Here is a 23,554-nt window from a genome sequence, read left to right as displayed (position 1 = left end):
TTTTTTTCCCTTAGAGAGCAAGTGTTACCAAAGTTCTGTGCGCACTACAGGTAAGGGCATGCTATGGGTATTTCTCATTGTGTATTGACTAGTAGAGGCATTAAGGGACAAGTGTACATGGTTAGGGTAAGATAGAATTATTATACATACATATTATATATACAGCTGAGTCCTTGGTGTGTGGAAATAGACAGCACTCTGAAAGACGGAAGCATTCTCCAGACGCCCTTCAGCACATTCCTTTGCTGCTGCTGCAGTCTGAACCGTCCGTCTGTCCGTCCATCCGTGTGGAGTGAGAGTGTTGCCGTTTCCCGGCATGGTGGTGAAACCTGACTTCCGGTCAGCAAATGGTCTTCTTTGCTTTCAAGAGAAAAGAAAGAAGGAAAGAAGGAAAAAAGAAGAAGAAGACATTTTTAAAAACCGAATTTGAATTACCTTCCACTTAAGTATAAATGCATTGTGAGGACCATTACCTGTCACGGATACTCTAGAATAAGATGTGGTCTCTTGCTACCATTTGATGGTCTACTCAGTTCTACCGAACAGGAAAGCTGTGTTTGACCTGTTTGATGATGACTTCGGGATCTCGTTCATTGCAAGCACCTTAGACGGATACTGTAAACACACTCCCCTTAGGTACACATGACAATGTTTATGGCTTAGTACCTTAAAATTCAAATGTTCTTGATACAGGACTTTAAAAAATTTTTTTTTTAAGAAAGGAAATCTGGCCACTCCCAATGATCTATTTAATTTATTATGCCCAAATCAACATCTTGGTGGGAAAAATTTTTATTTTCTGGAGATTTACACTAGGGTTTGGCTTATTATTATTTTAGTTCTGTCAAGTTTTAAAATATTCAATCCTATCTGTGACAGACATAAACTTCAATGCCAGTTTTAGAGTGATGAAGGAAGATTGATTCTGAATTACCATGAAATAGGTCTTTGACTTTATATTTTGATTTTTAATTTTTTTTTTTGTTGGTGCTGGGGATGGAACCCATGGCCTCATACATGCTCAGCAAGAGTCCTATAGTTGAGCTGTGCCTGAGGCCCAAGCCTTCAGTATGAACTTCAGTGTTCATATCTGCAGACTTCCTAACAGGGGCCAGGAACGCATCTAGACACTGGGACCAGAGCAGTGCATTAAAAAAAAAGGCATCTCTGTCTTCTTACAGCTTATATTCTGGCAAGGGGATTTTGTTGTGCTGTTAATAGTCTGCCTGAAGGACTGTTTCTGGGCTATTGAAAAGAAAGCTTTTCTAAATGAGTAAATTAATTTTGGTTAATTTTCACAAGCAGAAAACAAGCTTTTGAGTGTGTGTGTGTGTGTGTGTGTATATATATATATATATATATATATATATATATATATATATATATATATACACATACATATATACACACAAACACACATATATATGTATATATATATATACATATATATACTTTTAGGTTTTAGTTTGTTTGTTTGGTTTTTTGTTGTTGTTTGTTTGTTTGGGGGGTATTTTTCCAGACAGAGTTTCTCTAGATTAACAGTCCTGGGTATCCTGGAACTTGCTGTGTAGACCAGGCTGGTCTCCAATTCAGAGAGCCACCTGCCTCCGCTTGCCAAGTGCTGGGATTAAAGGTGTTCGCCACTATGTCCAGCTGTTGTTTTGTTCTTGTGGTGCTGGGGATGGAGTCCAGGCCCTCAGGCATGCTAGGCATACGCTCTCAACTGAGCTGTGCCTCCAGGTTTCAACTATTAACTTGAAAATGAATTTACTGAATGAATTCATATATATATATACATATATACATAACATTGACATATTTGTGAACTGAGAAATTAATTCATAAACTAATCAGTCTCATATATAAAAGGTTAGGCTTGATATCTCGATAGGAAATAATACAAATTCAGTTCTTTTTTTTTTTTTTTTTTAATACACACATATTTGTACAAACTGGAATGAAAAAATAATTTAATTTAGGCCTGTCCCACCATCTCTACTAAAGCACCTGCCATAGGCGCTCCAGGAAACACTACACTCTACACTTGGGTACGTGCGTGCACTTCCTATATTTCTTTGTGGTAAATGTGGTTTTTTTGTTTGTTTGTTTTTGTTTTTTTGTTTTGTTTGTTGTTTTTTGGAAAGTGCTGCTGCTAAGGTACAGATAGACAAGATCGAAATGAACTCTTGTCTCATTTGAGTGGAATGGTTCCTAGTAAACTAAGAAGGATTTCTAAAATAAGTGGCTTTTTTTCTTCTAGGCTACTGTTACTGTTTACTTTATCTTTGTCATGTGTATAGAACCTGTCACTCTCTCATGATATGGCGCACCAAGAAAGTAAGCATTCAAATTTCCCTTGGGCACTAAGGACAAAGCAGGTTTTATAGGTTAATGGCAGTGTGTCTTCTCCCAGCATACACCTCCCCTGCTGGACACGGGGTGGTAGAGAGTCACTTGACTATCCAGAAACACACGACTAGAAAGCCTCAGTGACTGCCACTTTGTACAGGATGTGTAAGATTTCTGATGAGCCTTTAGTCTCGGCAACCGAGCAAGCCCCCGCGTTTCCTACCCTTGACAATTGAGGCAATAAGTATCCCGGGTTCCGTGCAGCTCTTGCACACCTGTTCCCCATGACATGTACAGGGTATGTCTGTCCTCACGGGCAATGGACTGGAAGTGGTACCTTACCAGGTATGTGGAGCCTCGTGCTAAAGGGTGAATGCTTTGGTAGTGCCTACGGAGGAAACTGGAGAGAGCATGTCAACATGGGCCATCTGTAGATCACTCCAAATGGGAAAAGAAATCTCTGTATGCACTTGGACTCCAGAGCACCCACTCTACTCACCAGCTTCACAACAGGGAAGAGGGAGATTTTCGTGTGTGTGTGTGTGTGTGTGTGTGTGTGTGTGTGTGTGTGTGTGTGTGTGTGTGAATGCTTTTAAAATAAGACCTTTGCAAGTAGGATCACATTAAGGCTGCCTGATGTAAACCTTATCTAATTTTCCTTCAAATCAAAAGTCCTAATACTGTTAATTTATGTAAATGTTGCAAGGTTTTAAAATTTACAATTATTTTACTATTTTTGATAACTAGGAATCTAATATTGCCATAAAGGTAACTAAGTGCCCATTAAAAATTTGTTTGGTATAAGTAAATGCTTTTTTTTTGTTTGTTTTTTTTTTGGTCTTGTTTTAAATGACACTAAGCTACAAATCACGATGCTAATCTTCAAAAACACTTTCTAATGACAGACCGTGTGGTAGTGATTGTGTGGTCTGTTTGTGGAGAATGTATGGATGCTGTTCATTAATATTCTAGAAGAGATTAATAATCAGCTATGTTGTTCCAATGAATGTACGGCATTTCCATTAACTTTTGAAAGCAACACAGCCTTAACCTCCATGCTTTTGCTTTACGACATGGGATGTTGTGTTACCAACAAAATGTCCTCTGCTAACATTCTTTCTATCACTCCCGACTGTGCAGCCTTCTGAGCCTGCCTTTGAGTATGAGGGTTGTTTGTTCCCTTTGTTTTTGCTTTTTTTTTTTTTTTTTTTTTAAGATTTTGTACATTCCACCTTGACAGATCTGTTTCATACATTTTGTGTATAGAATGCTGGTCTTGTGCTCTCTGCCATCGATAATGATATAGCCTCCTCATACGTTCTTTTATGAATTGAAATGCTGACTGCCTATTTAAATAGAAGAATGGACGCTGTGCATCAGTGTGTTTGTATGTCCGTAGCTACATACGTACCACAGTATTTTGGATGCTTTAGTCTATAATAAAACTTTAAATTAATTCTGTCTTGAAACACAGGAGAAACAAGATCTGTGTGTATACCGTTACCATGCACAAAAACTCAAATCATTATAATAAAGCTTGTTTTCTCCACCTGCAGACTGAACATTTATTTAGCAGATTGTTCCTTGAGTGAAGGGGAGTTGGGGTTGCTCTAAAACATGTAGAAAGAAGATTGCAATATTGTGTTGAAGTTATTTATATAAAACAATGTTTGTTTCTCTTAACTTATTTCTTAACCAGGCTATCACACAAATACTTGAGACTCTTTTATAATACAAGGCTCCACAACACAATCTGAGCAGTTTAAGTCTGTTCTTAACCCTCTATGCTATTTTTGTCTTACTCCCAGCAAGCATCCCAGCGATACTTGCGCTTTGTAGCTTTCCTCAGCTCCAGCTCCTTCCTCCTGATCCTCCTTGGACTTCTATCCATGGCTGAACCCCTTGCTTCCTCTTCTAACTCCTCCTCTCTTGGCTGCAGGAAGTCCAGCCCTGTTCTCTCCCCTGCTCATCAACTGACTATAAGCTGCTTTATTGACATATCATGGGACAATTGGGGAGCAGAGTTTATACAACATTTAGACAGGAAATCAGAATTTAAACTACACAATAACCTTATGAACTAAACTGTTTGGACTAAAGAAGAAAAGCTGAGTACCATTTTTTTGGTTGTGTTGCTAACCACTTGGTAGCATCCAGGATGTATATGATACAGGAATTGGGGGAAAGCTTGACCCAATGGGCAGTGTGTTTACTTATAAACCTCAAAGAATTTCGAGATAAGATGGCCTTCTGTGGTCATGGTAGACACTACCGGGGGCAGAGACTCAAGTGGACCTCACTACAACTATTACTTCTCAGATCACAAACATATCAACAGAGTCCATTATAGTAAATATTTCTGTACTATTCTGTATTGTGTCAAACTACTGGAGATGTGCTGCAAGCCACAGAGCCATGTAGAGACCACATCACACAGTCCTCTGGGAGACAGGGAGCTTGATGATACGTATATGTGACTAATCTCAAAGAATCTCGTTACCCCATCCTCAAACTTAAAAAAACACTTCTCCAATAATGTCTCATGTCCAAGCTGTCATGTTTAAATGTTTTCTATTTCAGAACAGCCTGGAACTCTGAAAGAGGTGGTCAAGCAGAGATTAAAAACAAACAGAAATTAGAATAAAATCCCACGTTGACATCACCGGCTACTGACTGTGTAATAACATTTATTTTATTAATTCCCATCTTTGTTTTCATTATTATTGTCTTGGTTACTCTAAGGCAAGGTCTTGCTATGTTGCTCTGGCTGGTCTGGAACTTACCACGTAGACCAGGCTGGCCATGAGCTTGCACCAGGCTTCCCGCCTCCTACCTGTTAATTTTCCTATTCTCCGAGCAGGCGGCATTGCCATCGTGGGACTCTTTAGAGTCAATGAGACATAGAGAAGAGAACCTCCCATCATCTGGTGCCTCACATCTGTTCACTTGGGACACATCTCACGAGCAGCCAGCTGTGCCCCTTTCCAAAGCAGCAGGGTTCAGTTAAAGCTGCAGTTTGTCCTTGCAGAAGCGACGGAGGAGATAAGCAAGGGAGGCAGGCACACATTCAGTCTTCAAGAACCCTGTCCTCCTATAGTACAAGCATGCGTGGCATACTAGAGTTTCTGCTAAGTGGAAGGGCTGCAAAGACGGACCATGAAACCTGTATCACCCAGGAGCGTACAGTCCAATTGATGAAATAGACGTGCATGTAGCAGTGTTCCGGGTGCTGTCACACATACACAGTAGCAAGTATTCTATGACCAGCAGCATGCCCAGGTACTTGCTCTAGTTGCCAGAGGACAGCAAAAGCCCTGGCTCCACTCCAGCACATAAAAAAACAAACAACAATAACACCACCTTATTCTTCTATGGGCTTGAGATTAACGCAGTGTCAGCCGCACGATTCATGGGGCCTGGCGTGAAATGAAAACACAGGGCCCCTTGTTCATGGGAAAGGGTCTGGAGAGGCAATGTCTTAATTAGAGTTTATATTGCTGTGAAGGAGACACCATGGCAACTCGTTTAAAGGAAACCATTTTTATCGGGGCTGGCTCATAGTCTCATAGGTTTAGTCCGTTCTCATCATGGCGGGAAGCATGGCAGTGTGCAGGCAAGACATAGTGCTGGATGGAGAAGGAGTTGAGAGTTCTACATCTTGATCCACAGCAGCTGGAAGAGACTGTGCCATATAGGGCATAGTTTAAGCATATGTGAGATCTCACAGCCCATCTCCATGGTGACATACTTCCGCATCACCTAATAGTACCACTCCCTATAGGCCAAGCATCCAAGCACCTGAGACTCTAGGGCCATTTCCTATTTAAGCCACCACATGCAGCTTAGTAAAAAGGTTTGCTTTTCAGGTGTGAAGACCAGAGTTTCATTCCCAGAACCTGCATGAAACGCTGGGCAAGGTGGTGTGTGTTTATAATCCCAGCAGTGGGGGAGACGGAGACAGGCCGATCCGGGGCCTCGATGCCCAGCCATCCTAGCCTCCTTGTCTGGGCTCCAGAAGCTACAGAGATTGGACAAGCCTAGCAGACTCTAGCACCACTGGGGGCCCAGTCCCCCAAGCCACTGTGCCATGAGCATGGCAACATCCTACCAGCACCGCCACCTGCTGAGTGGTTACGGCCATCATTGCCAGGTGACATTTGAGGGACACCAGGGTAAGTCTGTGAACATGCTACCCAGCACAGAATAACTGGGAAAAGAGATCAGACCTTCCTGTGCAGGGGTCAAGAGCACCGCTGAGGAACGAGAGGAGATATTGCTCAGTCTCAGGCCTGGTTGGTGCCTGGTTGGCTGAAACAGAATCGGAGTGCCAGATTATAGCCTCCTAGTCAGCTCAGGAGACTCCCATCACCTCTCATCTTCTCATGCAGAGGAAGCTCTCATTTTTCAAACCATTTAACTGTTCATCTTTTGCCCTTCCATGGTGTACCAGACTGAGAACTTACAGTCTGAAAGGTTGGGGGAAGGATCCTGCAGTTCATCCATAAGGCTTTGTATTTTAAGTAGTTAGAAACGGCTCAGGTTCCTTTAAAGGACAGACTTAAAGGGTCTTTGTGAAGTGATGGTCAAGCAAACTGCCTTCCACAGACGAGGATCCCTTGCTAACCTTCCCTGTTGAGCACCACAGCACTCAGATTGTTTTGGATCTTTCCAGAAGCCCGCACAGCTCTAGGGACTTTAACACAGCTCGTTTTACTACTCAGCTGGTCTGTTCACCATACAGCATGAGTTCTAATTAGTTGACTTTCTGCTCAGGTATTTGAGTGACTCTGTGCTTTGACATCAGCCTTTAAAATATCTATCGATGGGCAGCCGACCAAACCCCACAAACACCCAGAGAACTTTCATTAAAGACTACACACAGATTCCAGTTCTGCCGTAAGGTGATGAAAAGAAAAATGACTAAAACTGCTTGCCTCTTTGAATGGCTTTTACTTTATCTAATAAAGGGTATTTTCACAATAATAATAATAATAATAATAATAATAATAATAATAATAATAATAATAATAATAATATCAGCAGCAGCATAGGGTGTGAGAGAGCACTTGCTGTCCTGAACTCCAGGGCTGAATAGAAAACTCAACAGAATAATTGCAATACAGAACAAATTAAGAGCTTTAGAAAATAATAAAGTCTATGTGATGGGAGCTCCATGCCACATAACCGACAGGGACACCTCTGACACATATGCCTGCTGTCATGGTGTGAGTATGGCAAGCAGGTTTGGACGATACATACTATATGTCACCTTCCCTCCATTATTGCTATTCTTTGTAGAAGCTTTAGATATTTTTGTTAATCAGCTTTATCCCATCTTATGAAATAAATTAGCATTTTGATGAAACTTTGAAGATTTACCAGTAGTTGTAAGAAATAATTTGGAAAGCTCCCACTTACTCTTTACTGTGTTCTTACAGTCGGTAGACCCAAAATATTTATGATTTCACTCACAACACAGAACACCTGCATTACCCGGTACACAGGCACCAGACTGTATAGAGTGCCTTTTTAGGCTAGGCTGGTGGTGTATGCCTTTAATCCCAACCCTTAGGAGGCAGAGGTTGAGGAGGTTTAGGAGGGTCGCTGAGTTCCCAGGCCACCGTGGTCTACAAACCAAGTTCCAGGGCAGCCAGGGTTACCCAGAGAAACCTTGTCTGGAGGTGTGGGTAGGAGAATTCTTTTATAAACGTATTCATTTCCTGCAGCCAAATCCCCATTTTTTAAGCTCCCCTACAAAAAACAAAGCACACACGTAAAAGCCAAGAGTCAAAGTTGCCTTTGAAGAAGAGAAGCAAAAGCCATTTTGAACACATAAGCAGCGAGCAACTCTGTAAGCCCAGAGGGAAGGGAAGGGTACAGCAGCCTGCTCTGCTTTAGCTGCCACCCATGGTCCCAGCTTTTCCATTCCGCTCCCTAACTCCAACTGGTCCTTCTGGTCTCAGTCCCGTCCCGCCCATCTCAGGCTCCTCCCCCAATGACCCTGCCCATCATCTCTGTCCCCGCCCCCACCGCCCTTCCTGTCATCTCAGGCCCCGCCCCGTCCTACCCCGCCCCGGCTCCTTCCTCGGTCTCGCATCCCTCTGAGAGCCGCCAGGGGTCGTTGCGACCTCCTCCTGCACTTCCTCCCGCCCGCCCCACCCCACGCGGCTGTTGGCGCCAGACTCAAACAGGGAGGCCGTCGCGCGCACCATGGTAAGAGCGAGGCCGCCGGGACGCGCGCGCCCCTGCCTAGGCCCCGCGCCTCCTCCTGCGTCCGGGCTCTGCTGGCGGCCCGCGCCGCTCTGGGTCGCAACCGGAGCCTTCTGGAACCGAATCCAGAAGCCTGGCAAGTGGGGCCGCCCGGCTCGCGCCTCCCGACCCAGAGTCCCCACGGCGCACGCGTGGCGGAGTCGCAGCCGAAGTTTTCGGTGTCCTTCGGTTCGGCTGGGATTAGAACCTGGGGCCTCGTACGGGCCTAGCACGGTGCTCCCCTCCACCCAAGCCATTCCCCCCCCCCCCCGCCCCGCACTGTATTTTCTAGCTAACTGGAGCAGCCCAGCAGCAGGTCGGCACTCCGCCTTTAGATCCTGGCAGTGACACCCCCACCTCCCAGCCCCGCCTTTAAGTCAAGGGCACCCCGCTTTGCCTTGGTATGGGGCCCTTGTGTGCTGCCAAGCCTGGCTTACTACCCTTCCCCCCACGCCCCCCCCCCGTTATCTTTGCGAACTTAATGACTTTATGCCCATTAGATAATTTTCATGCTGCCATTCTTTCACTTTTGGCGACCAAGCGTCAACGTTTCGTTAGAGTGACCCGAGATTTTAATATCTTAATTTAGTTAAGTGGCCGTTAACAAAGGGTGGACAGAGATCAGGTTGAAGGGCATTTATTTGAAGAAACTTGCCCAGCTGTAATTACAGCTGATAACGGCTTCTTTGTGGTTAAACTAACAACTGGGCCACCTGGGCATAAAATGACCCAAGGAGCCCCGGACCAGACTCAAAACAACAGTGTTCTTCGTGTTATCATGTTTCTCTTTGTAGAATGAAAGTACCCGACTACAAAGAGCGATGTATTATTGATGTGCCGGCCTTATCCTCTTACCTAACCCTTTTTATAGGGCAATTGCCTACTGCTAAGGGATTTAATGGCTGCTAACTCCTCACGTAGGTACTCGCTATTAGCTTTATATATGGTCTGAAAAAGTTTAATGGTATTTTGGTTAAGGTTTTGACCTCTTTCCTGACCGGGAATTAATAACTATTTTTGGCTTGACTGGGGTCTTACTAGGTAAACAATTATAAGCCTACAGTTTGAAACTGGAGAAAGACAGCTTTGAGGATGACAGAATCTGGCTTTGATTTTTTTTTTTTTTTCAAAGCGTTATTACAGATGGTCCACAGAGCTGATAGTAGGAATTCTGTAACGATGGATCGGAGAAGACTTTTAGGTGCAGGACTCTAAGAAGTAGTTCAAAGTTCTTCACTTAAATAGGAAGCGTCATAGTCCTCAGGTGGCTTTGAGTTCCCTTCATAATCTGAAAATATCCCTGTTTTACCATCAATACACGCCCCTTCCTGGTTTTGAGCACCGAGTCCTTGTTTTTCTTTCTTGTCTCTAGTGTCATTATGATGCTCTTTTTACATTAGGCATTTTAAATCTGACCTTGGTAGTTTCCAACTGTGATTAGCAGTACGATGCTATACAAGACACAGGGATAAGTCACCCTGAAATTAATATAAATTTATGGCACCATTCAGCTGAATTCCTGTCATCCTTTTTATATTTGTTGAATATTAAGAGCTTCCCTAAACTGTACTTCCCCAGGACACGAGGCTCTCCTTATTGCTTGCCTCTGGGGGATTGCGGAGGGCTTCCCAGGAACTGTTTATTAATACCAAGATAATTAGGAGGTTTGCCTCCAAATTTGGGCTCGACTTAGCCACGTGATAAAGCCCTGATGTCCGGAGCTGAGCAGGCCTTGAGTGGCTGGAGTCCTGAGTGAGTGTGTGCTGTTGCCATGCGTGGCCTCACCAGAGGCTCCACAGCCTCAGGCTTAGAGGGATGTGTGGCGCACACCTGTAATCCCAGCACTCTGGGAGGCAGAGGCAGGTGGAGCTCTGTGAGTTCGAGGCCAGCCTGGTCTACAAAGCAAGTCCAGGACAGCCAAGGCTACACACAGAAACCCTGTCTCCAAAAACAAAAGAACAAGAAGGAAGGAAGGAAGGAAGGAAAGATGGAAGGAAACACATGTCCACTGTAGCCTTACTCTCTTCTGGGTGTTTATGTCTGAAGACTGCTCCCCTACAGAGACTGCTCCCCTACTGCTTGGTTACCAAGATAAGTTAACCCTGCATACCCCTTCAGATGGGCATAATATCCCTGCCTCCTTGCTTATCTGTTTGTAATAACCCCACTGGAGGCAGTAACCTACCTCTCTGTTCAACTCTAATGAACACACAGAGCCAAGGTGCTACAGTTTCTCCATCCGAGAGCCCAGACGACCCAATCCCAGCTTTCTGTTCTGTCTTGTCTTCATTCCCTCCCTGCCCTAGTCAGGCCCAGGTCCCTGTAGTGTACAGAGACACTACAGGTTGCCCCTCCTCCCACAGAGTCCCTGGCGTCCTTCGGAATCTAGTGAGAAAAGCAAGTTAAAGCAACTGAGAATGGTTCTTAAATGCATAAGGCCAGGCCCATCATCAGCATTGTAGTTCAGTTCTGGGCACTGGCTTTTCTAAAGTCCCAAGGATGACAGACAGACAGACAGACAGACAGAGAACGAGAAGGGTAGTTTGATACCCACTGGCATGGGAAGCTTAGCTGAGGAGCCTTTTGCTGTTCGTGAACTTCGTAATTGGTCAGATATTGTAAGAGATCAGTGTGGTGTTGGGGGTTCATAGGACACTCGTGGATTCTAGCTCTGCACCAGAGGGTTAGGTAACAGTTCTCCATGGCTTCCTGGAGCCAGTGTCCCCTCCTGGAGAGTGCTCTGCAAGCCAGCCGGTGACTGCAGGCTTTCCTGCCACTCAGTTCACCCTGTCTTGTTTATTTAGGGGTGTTGTGGGCTTCGAAGTCTGAGCAGCTCAGAGTTTTAGAGTTGGCCGTCTTTCTGGTCGGTCGTGTTCCTCAAGTTCAGAGCTGGCCTCTGTGTTTGCTCTGTCTAACTCACCGGGCTCGCTAATCCCTGCGAGGGCAAAGGACAGCGGAGATCCTGAGTTTTCTCAGTCTGCTGAGACAAATAAACTTTGCTCTTGAATGCGGTAAATGTGGTGTGAGCATGTCCTGGGAACATACGCTCAGCCCATGAGCTCAGCAGAGGGAGCCTTTGTGGAGAGAGTGGCCAAGTCAGGCTTTGGAGTATTGAGTGTGCGAAGAAGAGGTATTTTAGGTGTGCAAAGAAGGGCATTTTTTTTTTTTTTTTTTTTAACAAGGCACAGAAATGATAGAGTGCTTCCTTTGGAGAATTCTGGAAATAATTTATTATGGTGATTGTGATTACTACAACTTAAATTGCATAGTTTTTCATCCTGTTAGGGTAAATTTGGGGGTGGTGTGGGGAGCTAGTCTAAATCATAAGTTGGGGGTCAGGTGATGAAGGCCTTCTGTATCCCATTAGGGTGCTTGATACTTCGGAGGGTTGGGACCATCAACAGTTTTAAGCAAAGGTATTACGGCCATAGAAATACAGACACCGAGACCTTTTACTATTTCAAGCTTAGGCCTTAGCTGGGCAGACTCTCAACTATCTCATCTAAGTTAACCCGACCACCCAGCCCCACCCAGCCCCATCCAGCCACGTGGATAGCTGTGCCTTCCAGGCCCATAGTCACAGCTGTCTGCTGGCTGAAAGCTTTCTTCTTTCTTCCCATAGCTCCCTTCTCCCTCCTAGGAAGTCCTGCCTTCCCTTCTCTCTGGGCCCAACTATAGGCTGTCAGCAACTTTTATTATCGAATCAGAGATAATTTGGGAGGCAAGGTTTATACAATGTCATTTTGGATACTTGAGAATTTACTCCTCGGACAATAAGGATCTGGGGGGGGGGGGCCGGTGGGCAAGTGATTAACATATGAATACAAAATAGCTCCAGATCTACCCCAGCATAAGGGAGCGGATAGTCAGGCCTGTTTCTTCCGTGATATGAAAGCTGAATTTAGAGGTTGAGACAAAAGTGTTTAGGCAGCAGAACATAGATGGCGGGAGATAGCCAATGAAGGCCTGAATCCAATGCAGAGGTAACAGGGTGGACCAGGCAGGACATAACTAGAGAATTAACTAAGAACCAGTGTTGACAGGACTTGGTAATTGGTAAAGAGATGAAGGCACCTAGGATGACCGCCAGGCCTTTGGCATAGGTACAAAGTGCGTCTGAGATTTCGAATAGCAGGTTTGGAGTGTGTAGGAGAGGAAGGGTTCAGTTGAGCCACTTGAGTTTGAAGTCTGTCCAGCAGGCAGGTAGATACACGAGACGGAAGTCGAGCAGCATATTCAGGGCCAGATAGAAAGATCTGTGGGCTCATTACAAGTGTTAATTAAAATTAAAGAAGACGAGATCAGAGAAGCGATTTGAGGTGACGGGGGGGGGGGGGGGGGGCTCAGTAGTGGATCCCTCTGAGACTGTTGTGTTCAGGAGCCACAGTAGGAAATGAGAAGAGGATCATAAGAACTTGGAGGCTGCCCTCTTACACACATGCGCATCAAGAAACATCACATGGTCTTGCTGCTGTGGAAATGAGTTAGCTACTAGTGTTGCCCGAAGAAATGCAGAGTGCCATTCCGAGATCCTGTTTTTAAGTGTTGGAGAATGATGTTTTCCCATGGCGTTTTTGGTTGGACAGAATCAGTTTTTATCTTATTTCATCTTAATGAGCAGTTTAGTTTTCTGTGATCAGTTGTGTAGCAATTTCCTCAAGGTTAAAACTTCCCATCTTGGAGAAACTCTTGAAATATGGAATGTGGCCCTACTCTGACCTACCCAATGGACAGGACCTTCTCCACAGTTAGGTGGAGAGCAGGGACTGAGTCTGACATGAGCTCTGGTGCCCCGTATTTGACCACCTCCCCTTGGTGGGGAGGTCTGGTGGCACTCAGAGAAAGAATAAGCAGGCTACCAAGATGAGACTTGATAGCCTATGACCATATAGTGGGGGAGGAGGTTCCCCTCGGTTTTAGACCTAGGGGAAGGGAATAGGGTGAAAGCGGGAGGGAGGGAGGAATGGGAGGATACAAGTGATGGGATGGCAATTGAGTTGTAATCTGAATAAATTAATAAATTTTTAAAAAAGATATAGAATATGGAAAGGGCAATGACATAGGAGAATTTAGGACACAGTATTTTCCACAGAGGTGCAGCAACAGGCTGGTCTAAGACAGTGGTCTTCAGCCCTCCTGATGCTGCAATCCTTTAACACAGTTCCTCATGCTGTGGTGACCCCCAACCATAAAATAATTTCGTTGCTATTTCATAAGTGTGATTTTGTTATCGTTGTGAATCATAACGTAAGTGCCTGTGTTTTCTGATGGTCTTAGGCGGCCCGGTGAAAGGGTTGTGTGACCCGTAAAGGCATCTCAGCCTATAGTTAGAGAACCACTGATTTAAGGGGATGTGAAACTCAATTCTGTAGGAAAGCTCATTAAATTAAAACAGTAAATAAACAATTCAAAATAGCTTCAGGAAGTCCCTGAAACTGATCTAGGCCGAGCACTACCGTAGTATACATAAACAGAAAAGATTGCTGAGAGTCAGTCTCAGACAGGCCCTGTGTAGGAGCCGGGAAGGAGAAACGGTCAGCAGACCTGTCTGGAAAGAGGCTTACACTGACTGAGCTGCTGGGAAGCCACACTGGGCAGCTTGGTGAGGTGCTGCAGGGTGTGCCTCATGCTGCAGGGTTGCAGCTTCTGAGCGGCCACACATGCTGGGGTAGGCTTTGGTAATGCAGCTGCCTTTGCCTCGTTTCTGCTCCTGTTAAATCCTTTTCCACACGCTGGTAAGGAACCCTGACAAAACTCATGCGTCCACCAAGTTGGCCTTTGATCAGTCGTCAGTTCTCTATTTGCTGTGACTAAGTAAACACTTGTTTCTGTTTGCCAAAGAATAGTGTCACACAACATGTCTGTGTGTAGTTTTTAGAAGGATCCAGAATACGTAAATTTTAGGGCTGGTGAGATGGCTCTTGGGTAACAATGCTTACTGCTAAGCCTCACTACCTGAGTTTAGTCTGTGGAACCTACACAGAGAAAGGAGAAAACCAACTTCGAAAGGCTTTCCTCTGGTCTCTTTACATGTTCCATAGCAACCCCTGCTCCCGATGAGTAAATAATAAATACATGTTAGTGTGGAATCTCAAGTCCCAGACAGGTGATCTCTCCCACATTGTTTTTATTTTTCTTGGAATTTTTGCATTGAGGAAATTTGGCTTCTCTTTTTGTTTAATTTGAATGTTACACACTCTTCCTCTGCTTCTCCTCTTCTTCTTTTCTCCTCCTCTTCCTCCTCCTTCTCTTCCTCCTCTTCTTCTTCTTTTTTGGTTTTCCAGAGACAAAGTTTCTCTGGAATTTGCTCTGTAGACCAGGCTGGAGCCTACACACTCCTGCCACGATTCATTTTCTTTTAATTAAAATATTTAAATTTTATGTATGTGGATGTTTTGCCTACATGTATGGTTGCACATCATGTGTATGCCAAGTTCCCAGAGAGGCTAGGAAAGGAGGACAGATGTCCTGGGACGGGAGTTACAGACAGAGCCACTATGTGAGAGCTGGGAATAGCACTCTGTCCTCTGAAAGTGCAGTCAGTGGTCTCTAACCACTGAGCCATCTCTCCAGCCATGCTACTCCCATTCTTACACTCAAATTTAACTCTAAGCTTGCCACTCCTCAGCACTCCAGTCTTGCTCTTCCTAGTCCTGACCCCTGACGACTTTGAAGTGTATTTGTTGTTTGCTCCCTCTGCACAGCCCACACAGTAACTGTTTCAGTGCTTGTCTTGTGCGTCTGTCCTCACACTAATCATGTGTGTGGGATCTGCCCAAGGCACCCTCCACATTCTCCAGCTTGACCAAATCCTTTTCATCTCGAACCTTCTAGAGTAACACTGCCTTCCCAGGTGGGATTAATTAATTTTGTCTTGGGTATTTATGCAAGAATTTGTGCTTGTAGCTGTTACTTATAAGTGGCTGTTTTCTTTCAAAAGGCAAGCCCTTTGAAAGTTAATGCGGTGGCAGCGTGTCATTGGTCCTTTTATAAATACTAAATTTCTACAAAAGGTGTGGTGACAAACACCTTTAATCCCAGCACTGGGAGACAGAAGGCAGGTGGCTCTCGAGTTCAAGGCCAGTCTGGTCTACAAAGGAGTTGCAAGACAGCCAGGGCCACACAGAGAAACCCTGACTTGAAAAACCAAAAAATAAAATAAAAATAAGTGTCCACAAAATGTCCTTGATTGTGTAGGAAATTGTCAGTCACTTAAGAGTTGGCGGATAGTCACTAAAGTGTGTCTTTTAGCCAGGCTTTGAGAGTGACAAACCCATGATATTAGACAAAATCACATTAGTCTTTTTTAAAAATATTTTTTATTTAATTTTTAAATTTATGTGCATTTGTTAGTGTAGGGGTGTCAGGTCTTGGAGTTACATACAGTTGTGAGCTGCCATGTGGGTGCTGGGAATTGAACCCGGGTCCTTTGGAAGAGCAGGCAGTGCTCTTAACCACTGAGCCATCACTCCAGCCCCCACATAAGTCTTTAAGATAATGTTTAACGCCAAATTGTTGTGAAAGCTGTTTTTAAAACTGCTTCTTTTTGTTGTTTTTTATTTTATGCTGTAGTCAAAGAAAAAAGGACTGAGTGCAGAAGAAAAGAGAACCCGTATGATGGAAATATTTTTTGAGACAGTAAGTGACAATGTTTTCCCTAATATTAGTATTTTGTATAATTTTTATACTAAATGCATTTTCACATTATGCTGTGGTTTTTTTTTTTTTTTCCTGTTATGTAATTCAATGTTAATGGCCTCTTTTTGTTACAGACCCATACTGCCTTGGTTCTTAAGGAACAGATAACATTCAGCAAATGTTTTTGGCTCTTCTGAGCTGTGGATAGGAAAGAGCCGTAGCTCTTGTTCTTTTATTCAAACTGCCCTATAGACTGATGGCAGACTTCTCTCTCTGAGTCATATATTTGACAGTGACCTTTTTCTGTCTGAAGTAATTGTAATAGCTCATTGAGTGCTGCCTGGGTGGTGACCATGCTCGGGCATGTAGTGTACAGTCCGATGAGGTCAGTCCTGTCCTGACACACAGTGTCTGGAAAGCCTACCCAAGATCTCAGAAGGCAGGAGTGGACATTAGCAGAATTTAAACAAAGCAGGCTGCCTGGTTTTATAGGGAGCATACGAATCCTGCTTCTTGGTGTTTACCAGTCTGTCTACAGCATAATGTTTATGATGATACCCAGGCCTCCTTAATTTATTCCAGATGTCTGTGTCAGCCATTAAGAGAAAATAAAGTTTCAGCTTCACTACGTGGCGGAGTCAGAGTTCAAACCCAGGCTGTAGCCCCTACTTCCTTTACTCTGTTCCTGTGCATGGGCCTTTCTTCTGTAAAGAAGCCAGGCCAGGGCTGGAGAGATGGCTCAGCGGTTAAGGGCACTGACTGCTCTTCCAAAGGTCCTGAGTTCAATTCCCAGCAACCACATGGTGGCTCACAACCATCCATAATGTGACCTGATGCCCTCTTCTGGCCTTCAGGGCTACAAGCAAGGCAGAGCAATGTATACATAATAAATAAATAAATAAATAAATAAATAAATAAATCTTTAAAAAAAAAAAAACTTAAAAAAAAAAAAAAAGCCAGTCCAAGCAGGGCCACCCATGTGGCTCAGGAGGACCTTTAACCCACTGGCTATTTTCACCCTGTGAAGATGGGGGAATGGCCATTGCCAAAATTCCTTTCCATGTGATAATGGAGATTCTCAAGAAAGCAGCTCAGAGACTCTGAGGACTTTAGAAAGCCTGCATCTAACCTCCACGCTTTAGGGCCAGTGAAGATCCCTGATCAGAAGACGAAGTTTGTGTTTCAGTTCTTCAGCTGAGTTGAAGTTTTTTTTTCCTGTGACCTTAGAACAAGAACAATTTTAATTCCTTCCAGTCAGTAGAAACCCAAGGAAAATGGTCAGTGAACTGACTTTGTTCTTTGTAGTATTAATTTTCTCAGATACCAGAGTTGGCCATTTCTGGTTTTAAGACGTTTACCCTCTCCCTTCAGTGGCATTTTGACACTGAAGACTAGCGGCTGACAGGTGCTCAGTACTGAGTTTTCCTGCAGAGCTGTCCATTAGTCGTGTAGGCTGGTGTCATTCGGTTCGTGTGTTGCTATTCCATCCTCACGCTGTGATATAGTACACTGCCGCGTTCTCACTCGGTCTGTCAGTTTGGGGATGGAATTGAAAAGGGTGACAGTGAACTTGGAAACACAACGGGAAACACTGTGTCTGTTTTCTCCTGAATGAGACAGTGTATGTGGGACCTAGACTGATGGTAATTTATTAGACATCAGCCCTCAGCAATTCAGAACAAATCAGCATATGGTCCGCGGTGAAAAGCATCAATTCTGGAATCCAGTTTCTGGAATTTGAATTCTGATTCCATTGTTGATAAGTAAAATTTCAACAAACTCAAACATGGCTACTATACTGTCCGTTACAGCATTTGGCATTAGATTTGATCCTTCTCAAAGACAGTGTCATGACTAAATACTCACTCTGTGGCATTAAGTAGAAAATGCAAACTCTGAAAGAATATTGCAGTATGATTATACATGTTAGCATTAGGGTATTTTATAGTCATGCTGGTGAATGTGTAACACCTTCTGAATTAATTAGAAAATTTACTAGCTAAGCACTGTGAACCATGTTGCTGCGAATCACAGGTGCTGGCTAAGCACTGTGTACCAAGCTGCCTCTAATGATGCTGGCTAAGTACTGTGTACCAAGCTGCCTCTAATGATGCTGGCTAAGCACTGTGTACCATGCTGCCTCTAACGATGCTGGCTAAGTACTGTGTACCAAGCTGCCTCTAATGATGCTGGCTAAGTACTGTGTACCAAGCTGCCTCTAATGATGCTGGCTAAGTACTGTGTACCAAGCTGCCTCTAATGATGCTGGCTAAACACCGTGTACCATGCTGCCTCTAACGATGCTGGCTAAACACCGTGTATCATGCTGCCTCTAATGATGCTGGCTAAGCACTGTGTACCATGCTGCCACTAATCACAGGTCCTGGCTAAGCTCCATGTACCGTGCTGCATCTAATCAAGAGTGGTTCACCAACAATGTTTTAGAAGTCTTTTCAAAAACATTTGTATAAGTACAGCTCATGTTAAGCCCACAGTTGCACTCATCAGCTCATTCCTTTATCCACTTTCAATTATTTTTGTTTTGGACACACTTCTAGGCTTCTGGCCTCTTTGTCAAGGAAGTATTTTTGTAAATATTTTCTTTTAGACAGTATCTTTCTTCTCAGTTTCTTAACATGTCCATTTGGATGAGCAGAGGTTCTGAACTTTGTCAAGGCTTAGTTTCCATCCAGCTGAACTTACTTTTTCAGTTTATTTAGAAAGCAGTGGATCACCATCCCATCAGAGTCACAATGCTTCTTTCTGATGATTAAATGTGTTTGCCTTTTCAAACTATCCCACTCTCCCTGACCAAGTGCTGTCACCACTTAAGAAGAAAGGAGCAGCTAGCAAGAGTCATACTCTCTATATTTTCCATTTTGTTTTTGCTTTGTATGCTTTAATTATATGTATGTGTGGATGAGTGACTGGGCCATAGCATGAGCTGGACAGTTTTCTGTCATGTGGAGTTAACTGCTTCACAAAGCGTGAAATGAAAACCAACTTTGACAGTTGTCCAAATCTGTGGAGCATGAGAAAGTGAAGCACTTCTCTCTCTTTCTTTTTCATTGGTTCTCTTTCCCTCCCTCCCTCCCTCTCGCCCTCCCTCTCTCCCTCCTTTTAAAGATATGGCCTTATTATATTTCCCAGGCTGGCCCCAAAATTCTGGGCTCAGGCAATCATCCCATCACTGAGCCTGGGGGTTTTTGTTTTGTTTTGTTTGTTTGTTTGTTGTTTTAAGATTGTTTAAAAACTTTTTATGTGTATGACGTTGGCCGGAATGTACGTATGTGTACCATGTGTGTGCTTGGTGTGCACAGATGCCAGACAGGGCACGCCAGATGCCCTGAACCACCATGTGGGTACTGGAAACCAAAGTAGGGTCCTCTGCAAGAGCAGCGAGTGCTTTTATCCACAGAGCCATCTCCCCAGGCCCCCATGTTTTGGTTTTCTTAACATCAGCGTTATGTGATGGCGCAGTTACCTGCCAGAGCTGGTTTCCCGCTTCGATGAGAAGGTGGTTTTCGCTGGTGTCCAGTCATGAATTAGACTACTCTGCTCATGTAGAAGTGTGTCCATCTTAAGTTCTACGGATGGCATTGAATGAGATTCAGAGTTTCTTCTAATTCCAAAATGCATAATTCTAGTGAATTTATCCATTTGTAGACATAACTTTTTGATGCTATGTTTTATGAACATGACTACGGTAAATATAAATAAACAGTAGAAAGTAATTATGTATTTTTCATCTTTTTAAACCCTTTTAACTAGAAAGATGTATTCCAATTAAAAGACCTCGAGAAGCTTGCTCCCAAAGAGAAAGGCATCAGTGAGTATTAAAGAGACAGTGGATGGTGGGGATTTGGGGACCCAGGGCTCAGTCTTTCCTGCAGTGTTCTTTCCTCTTATGGACAATGCGAGTATCTAGAAATGACTATATTTGTGAAAACCCCATGGGGCACTTCTTAGCCATTAGTGCAGAGCCTGTGTCTGGAGCCTCTGCCCTAGAATAATTACAAGGTAATGCATATGTGTACTTGCATATATACCTTTACCCATATGCACTCTTATTTTATAGTTTATTTCAAACAAGTAAAGATTGCTTCATTTATTTTGTAGCATTTTTCAAATGTATCTTTACATAGTATATTAGTTTCCCAAGGGTGTATTAACAATTTACTATGAATTGATAGCTTAAAGAAAACGTCTTTCTTTTCTCTCTGCTCTCGAGAAGAAGGCTGACATGAAGGTGGAGGCAGGGTTGATTTCCCTGGAGACTGAAGAAGAGCCCCTTTCCTGCTACTCTGGGGTCCACTGGCTGCTGGCAGCCATCTGGTACCATCTGCCAACATCCTTCCTGTCTTGGTGGTTTCTCCTTTGTCTCTGTGACAGTCATTGACCTGAGGGCTGATTTTCCACCCAGGGTGATTTTATCCCGAGATCCTTATTTTTAAACTACATTTGTTTGCTAGTCAGACTTTCCTTCTGACAGGATACCTGACAGAACAGCTTCGAAGAAGGATTTATTTTTGCTCCCAGTTTCAGAGGTTTTCATTCATGAAAGACAGAACAGAGCACTCTCAGCACTGAGCTAAGGAGGGGAAAATTTTCTGTTCTAACGTCACCACTGAAAACATTCTGAAGTTTTATTTCTCAGTACATATATGTAAAGCTCTGTCATTTCAAGAGGGATCTTTGTGCATGTGTCCTGAGGAAAGGCCACTCATAATGAGAACACAGGCTGTCTGCAGAACAGGCAAAGTGTCCCCACCAGTAACTGGGTTGGCTGCATTCTTGTCCTGAATGCTAGAACAGTGGGAGTGGGAACTGACACAGAGCCTCTCCTCTCTTAAGTCAGTACTATCTGGCTGTATCTCAACTGCTGCGTAAGTGCCTGGGCTGTGGGGTTTGGTTATGGAACCCGAGAAAACTAAAACTCTGCCCATAAGTGCTTCTCCACCTCTCATGGTACTCGTTAGATTATATTGCAGAAGTAAAATAGAAAATAAAGGCTTATGTGCCTCTCAGAGTTTGAATATGTATTCTTAAATTATCTTCAGGAAAGGCTTGACCAATTTCCATCCACACTAACTTTGCTTTTCTTTTCCAGTATTGGGGGTTGGACCCAGGGCCCTGGGTGCTAGGCACTCTGTCACAGAGCCTCGCAATTGACTCTTTGATTTTTAGAATTCTTTGACTTCCATTTTAGTTTGTACTGCATGAGTAGGGTTGAGTATTTTGCACATTTGGTATCAATTTTATGTATTAGATCTTTAATTTTAAAATAAGTTTTTCAGTTAGAGATCTGCTTTAGGAAAAAGTTACATGGATATTACTATAGAGATACAGTTGTTTGTACGTTGAAAAGTAAGTGTGACTAATAGATTCCGATTTTAAATCTTAGTCCCAAATATTGGAACTAGTTTGTTTCTTTATTGCTTAATATTTCACGACTTTTAGTTTTCTTAGCTGAAGGGTAATACACGCTTATTTTGTGGAAAAAATAAAGAAGAAAGTAAAAATCACATTTTACCTGCCATCCAAACTACTGTCAGATTAATGTGAATTGCCTTTTCACTCTTCTATATTATACATTCTATACAATGCAGTGTGTGTTTATCCATAGCATTAACATTGTCTTATAGCATTGCACTGTGCTTTTGAAAATCCAGTTATTGGCCTAGTTTCCAATTTCTTTTGCTACTGATAAAAATGCATCGACAAACATGTATGTCCATCTTAATGCTCTATAGCTGAGTTCATACAAGTGAAATGTCTTAAAAGGCATCTATGTAAAGCTTTAGATACACACTGCCATGTTTCCCACCCATGTTGAGAACACTGGTTTCCTTGGATCCTTCCTTCTGTCGTTGAATGTTTTAATTTGTGGTCCAGGAGCCGTGCTTTTTGTTTCAGTTTTTCTTCAAAGGCTAGGGATGGAACTCAGCAACAGAGCACTTAGGTAACACGTTCAAAGCCTGGTGTCAGACCCTAGTGTTACAAAAATAAATAGGTAAAGTGTAGTTTTAGTTGAAATATATTGACCATCAATATTTATAGAACACTTTTATTTATTTCTAAATTATCATACAAAGTAACAGGTTTCCTTACAGTACTGTGCTATGTACTCCTTTGGTCAGTCCTCCTTTTCCTCCTCAATCTCACTGCTGCCCTCAAAGTGCTAGGAATGTTCCACCCCCAGTGTTCGCCTGTCCACCTTCATGTCACCTGTGTCCTAGTACCCTTTGCACCTCCTTTCTTCTTTTCTTTCTTTTTTCTTTTTTTTCTGTTGTTGTTGTTTGAAATAATAGGATTTCTCTGTGTAGCCTTGGCTGTTCTGGCACTCACTCTGTAGACCAAGCTGACCTTGAACTGACAGAGATCAGCGTGCTTCTGCATTTTGTGGGCTGGGATTAAAGGTGTGCACCGCCATCGCCCAACTGTACATCTTTTCTTAAAGTCTCCATTTCTTCTCTTTGTGTCCCCTTTCTACTTTCATGGCTTCTACTCACATTCACTTCACATAAGCACATAAGATCTGTGGTAAGAAAGGACATGTGATGTTTGCCTTTATGAGCCTCTGTTACCTTACATGTTATGCCCATGTAGATGCCTATTGGTGCACTTTGCTGGTTTTTGTTTGTTTGTTGTTGTTGTTTAGCATTTAATTGTACTGTGCTCTGCAAGTGTTGCTCTTGTTACTTACTTTTGAATTTCACTTAGGATGTTACTTAACATGAGTCTGTAAACGTTTCCCCAGCTGCTATGTCAGTAAAAGAAGTCCTTCAGAGCTTGGTGGATGATGGGATGGTTGACTGCGAGAGGATTGGGACTTCCAATTACTACTGGGCCTTCCCGAGCAAAGCTCTTCATGCCAGGAAGCGCAAGTTGGAAGCTCTGAACTCTCAGGTAAGTCACCGCAGTTAGGAGGAGATGAGCTTGTGACATAGATGCGATTTTCTTAGTACTTCCTTCATTTCAGGGTTCCCCTAAAGCCTCGCACATGCAGGAGTAGTTGGGCTCAAAGCCTAAAGCAAATGAACACCTCATAAGCAGTGTGTCTAGGGTGTGGCTCAGTGGCAGAATGCTTCCCCAGCCAGCACAAGACCCTGGGTTTCGCTCCCAAACACCTCAGACAGAACAACATAGAACTATAAAATGACCTTAGGAAGCTTCACCTTTAATTTTCCTATGATATATTACTTTCTAGTATTTTAGTTCTTTTAAAAAAACCATTAGACTCTGAGAGGGACAGTTTGGATCTGGTTACAGGAGGCTTGATGAGAAGGTAGAGTGAACGTCTATTCCGTCCCCTTTC

General features: G+C 43.4%; 1 protein-coding gene across 1 annotated transcript in view; it reads left to right on the top strand.

Moving 5' to 3' along the window:
• The first annotated feature begins 8,503 nt into the window (after positions 1–8,503).
• Positions 8,504–23,554, top strand: part of Mnd1 (meiotic nuclear divisions 1) — a 57,623-nt gene continuing 42,572 nt past the window's right edge. Inside the window, exons 1-4 of the mRNA XM_051156846.1 lie at positions 8,504–8,562; positions 16,171–16,236; positions 20,008–20,065; positions 22,997–23,145. Coding sequence (XP_051012803.1) covers positions 8,560–8,562; positions 16,171–16,236; positions 20,008–20,065; positions 22,997–23,145 — 276 coding nt within the window. The 5' untranslated portion in view covers positions 8,504–8,559. The remainder of the gene's footprint in view (positions 8,563–16,170; positions 16,237–20,007; positions 20,066–22,996; positions 23,146–23,554) is intronic.

Source organism: Acomys russatus, chromosome 15, assembly GCF_903995435.1.
Source record: "Acomys russatus chromosome 15, mAcoRus1.1, whole genome shotgun sequence".
In the NCBI taxonomy this organism is placed as follows: Eukaryota; Metazoa; Chordata; class Mammalia; order Rodentia; family Muridae; genus Acomys; species Acomys russatus.
The sequence above is the reverse complement of the archived record's forward strand: the minus strand, read 5'-3'. Positions and strand labels throughout refer to the sequence as shown.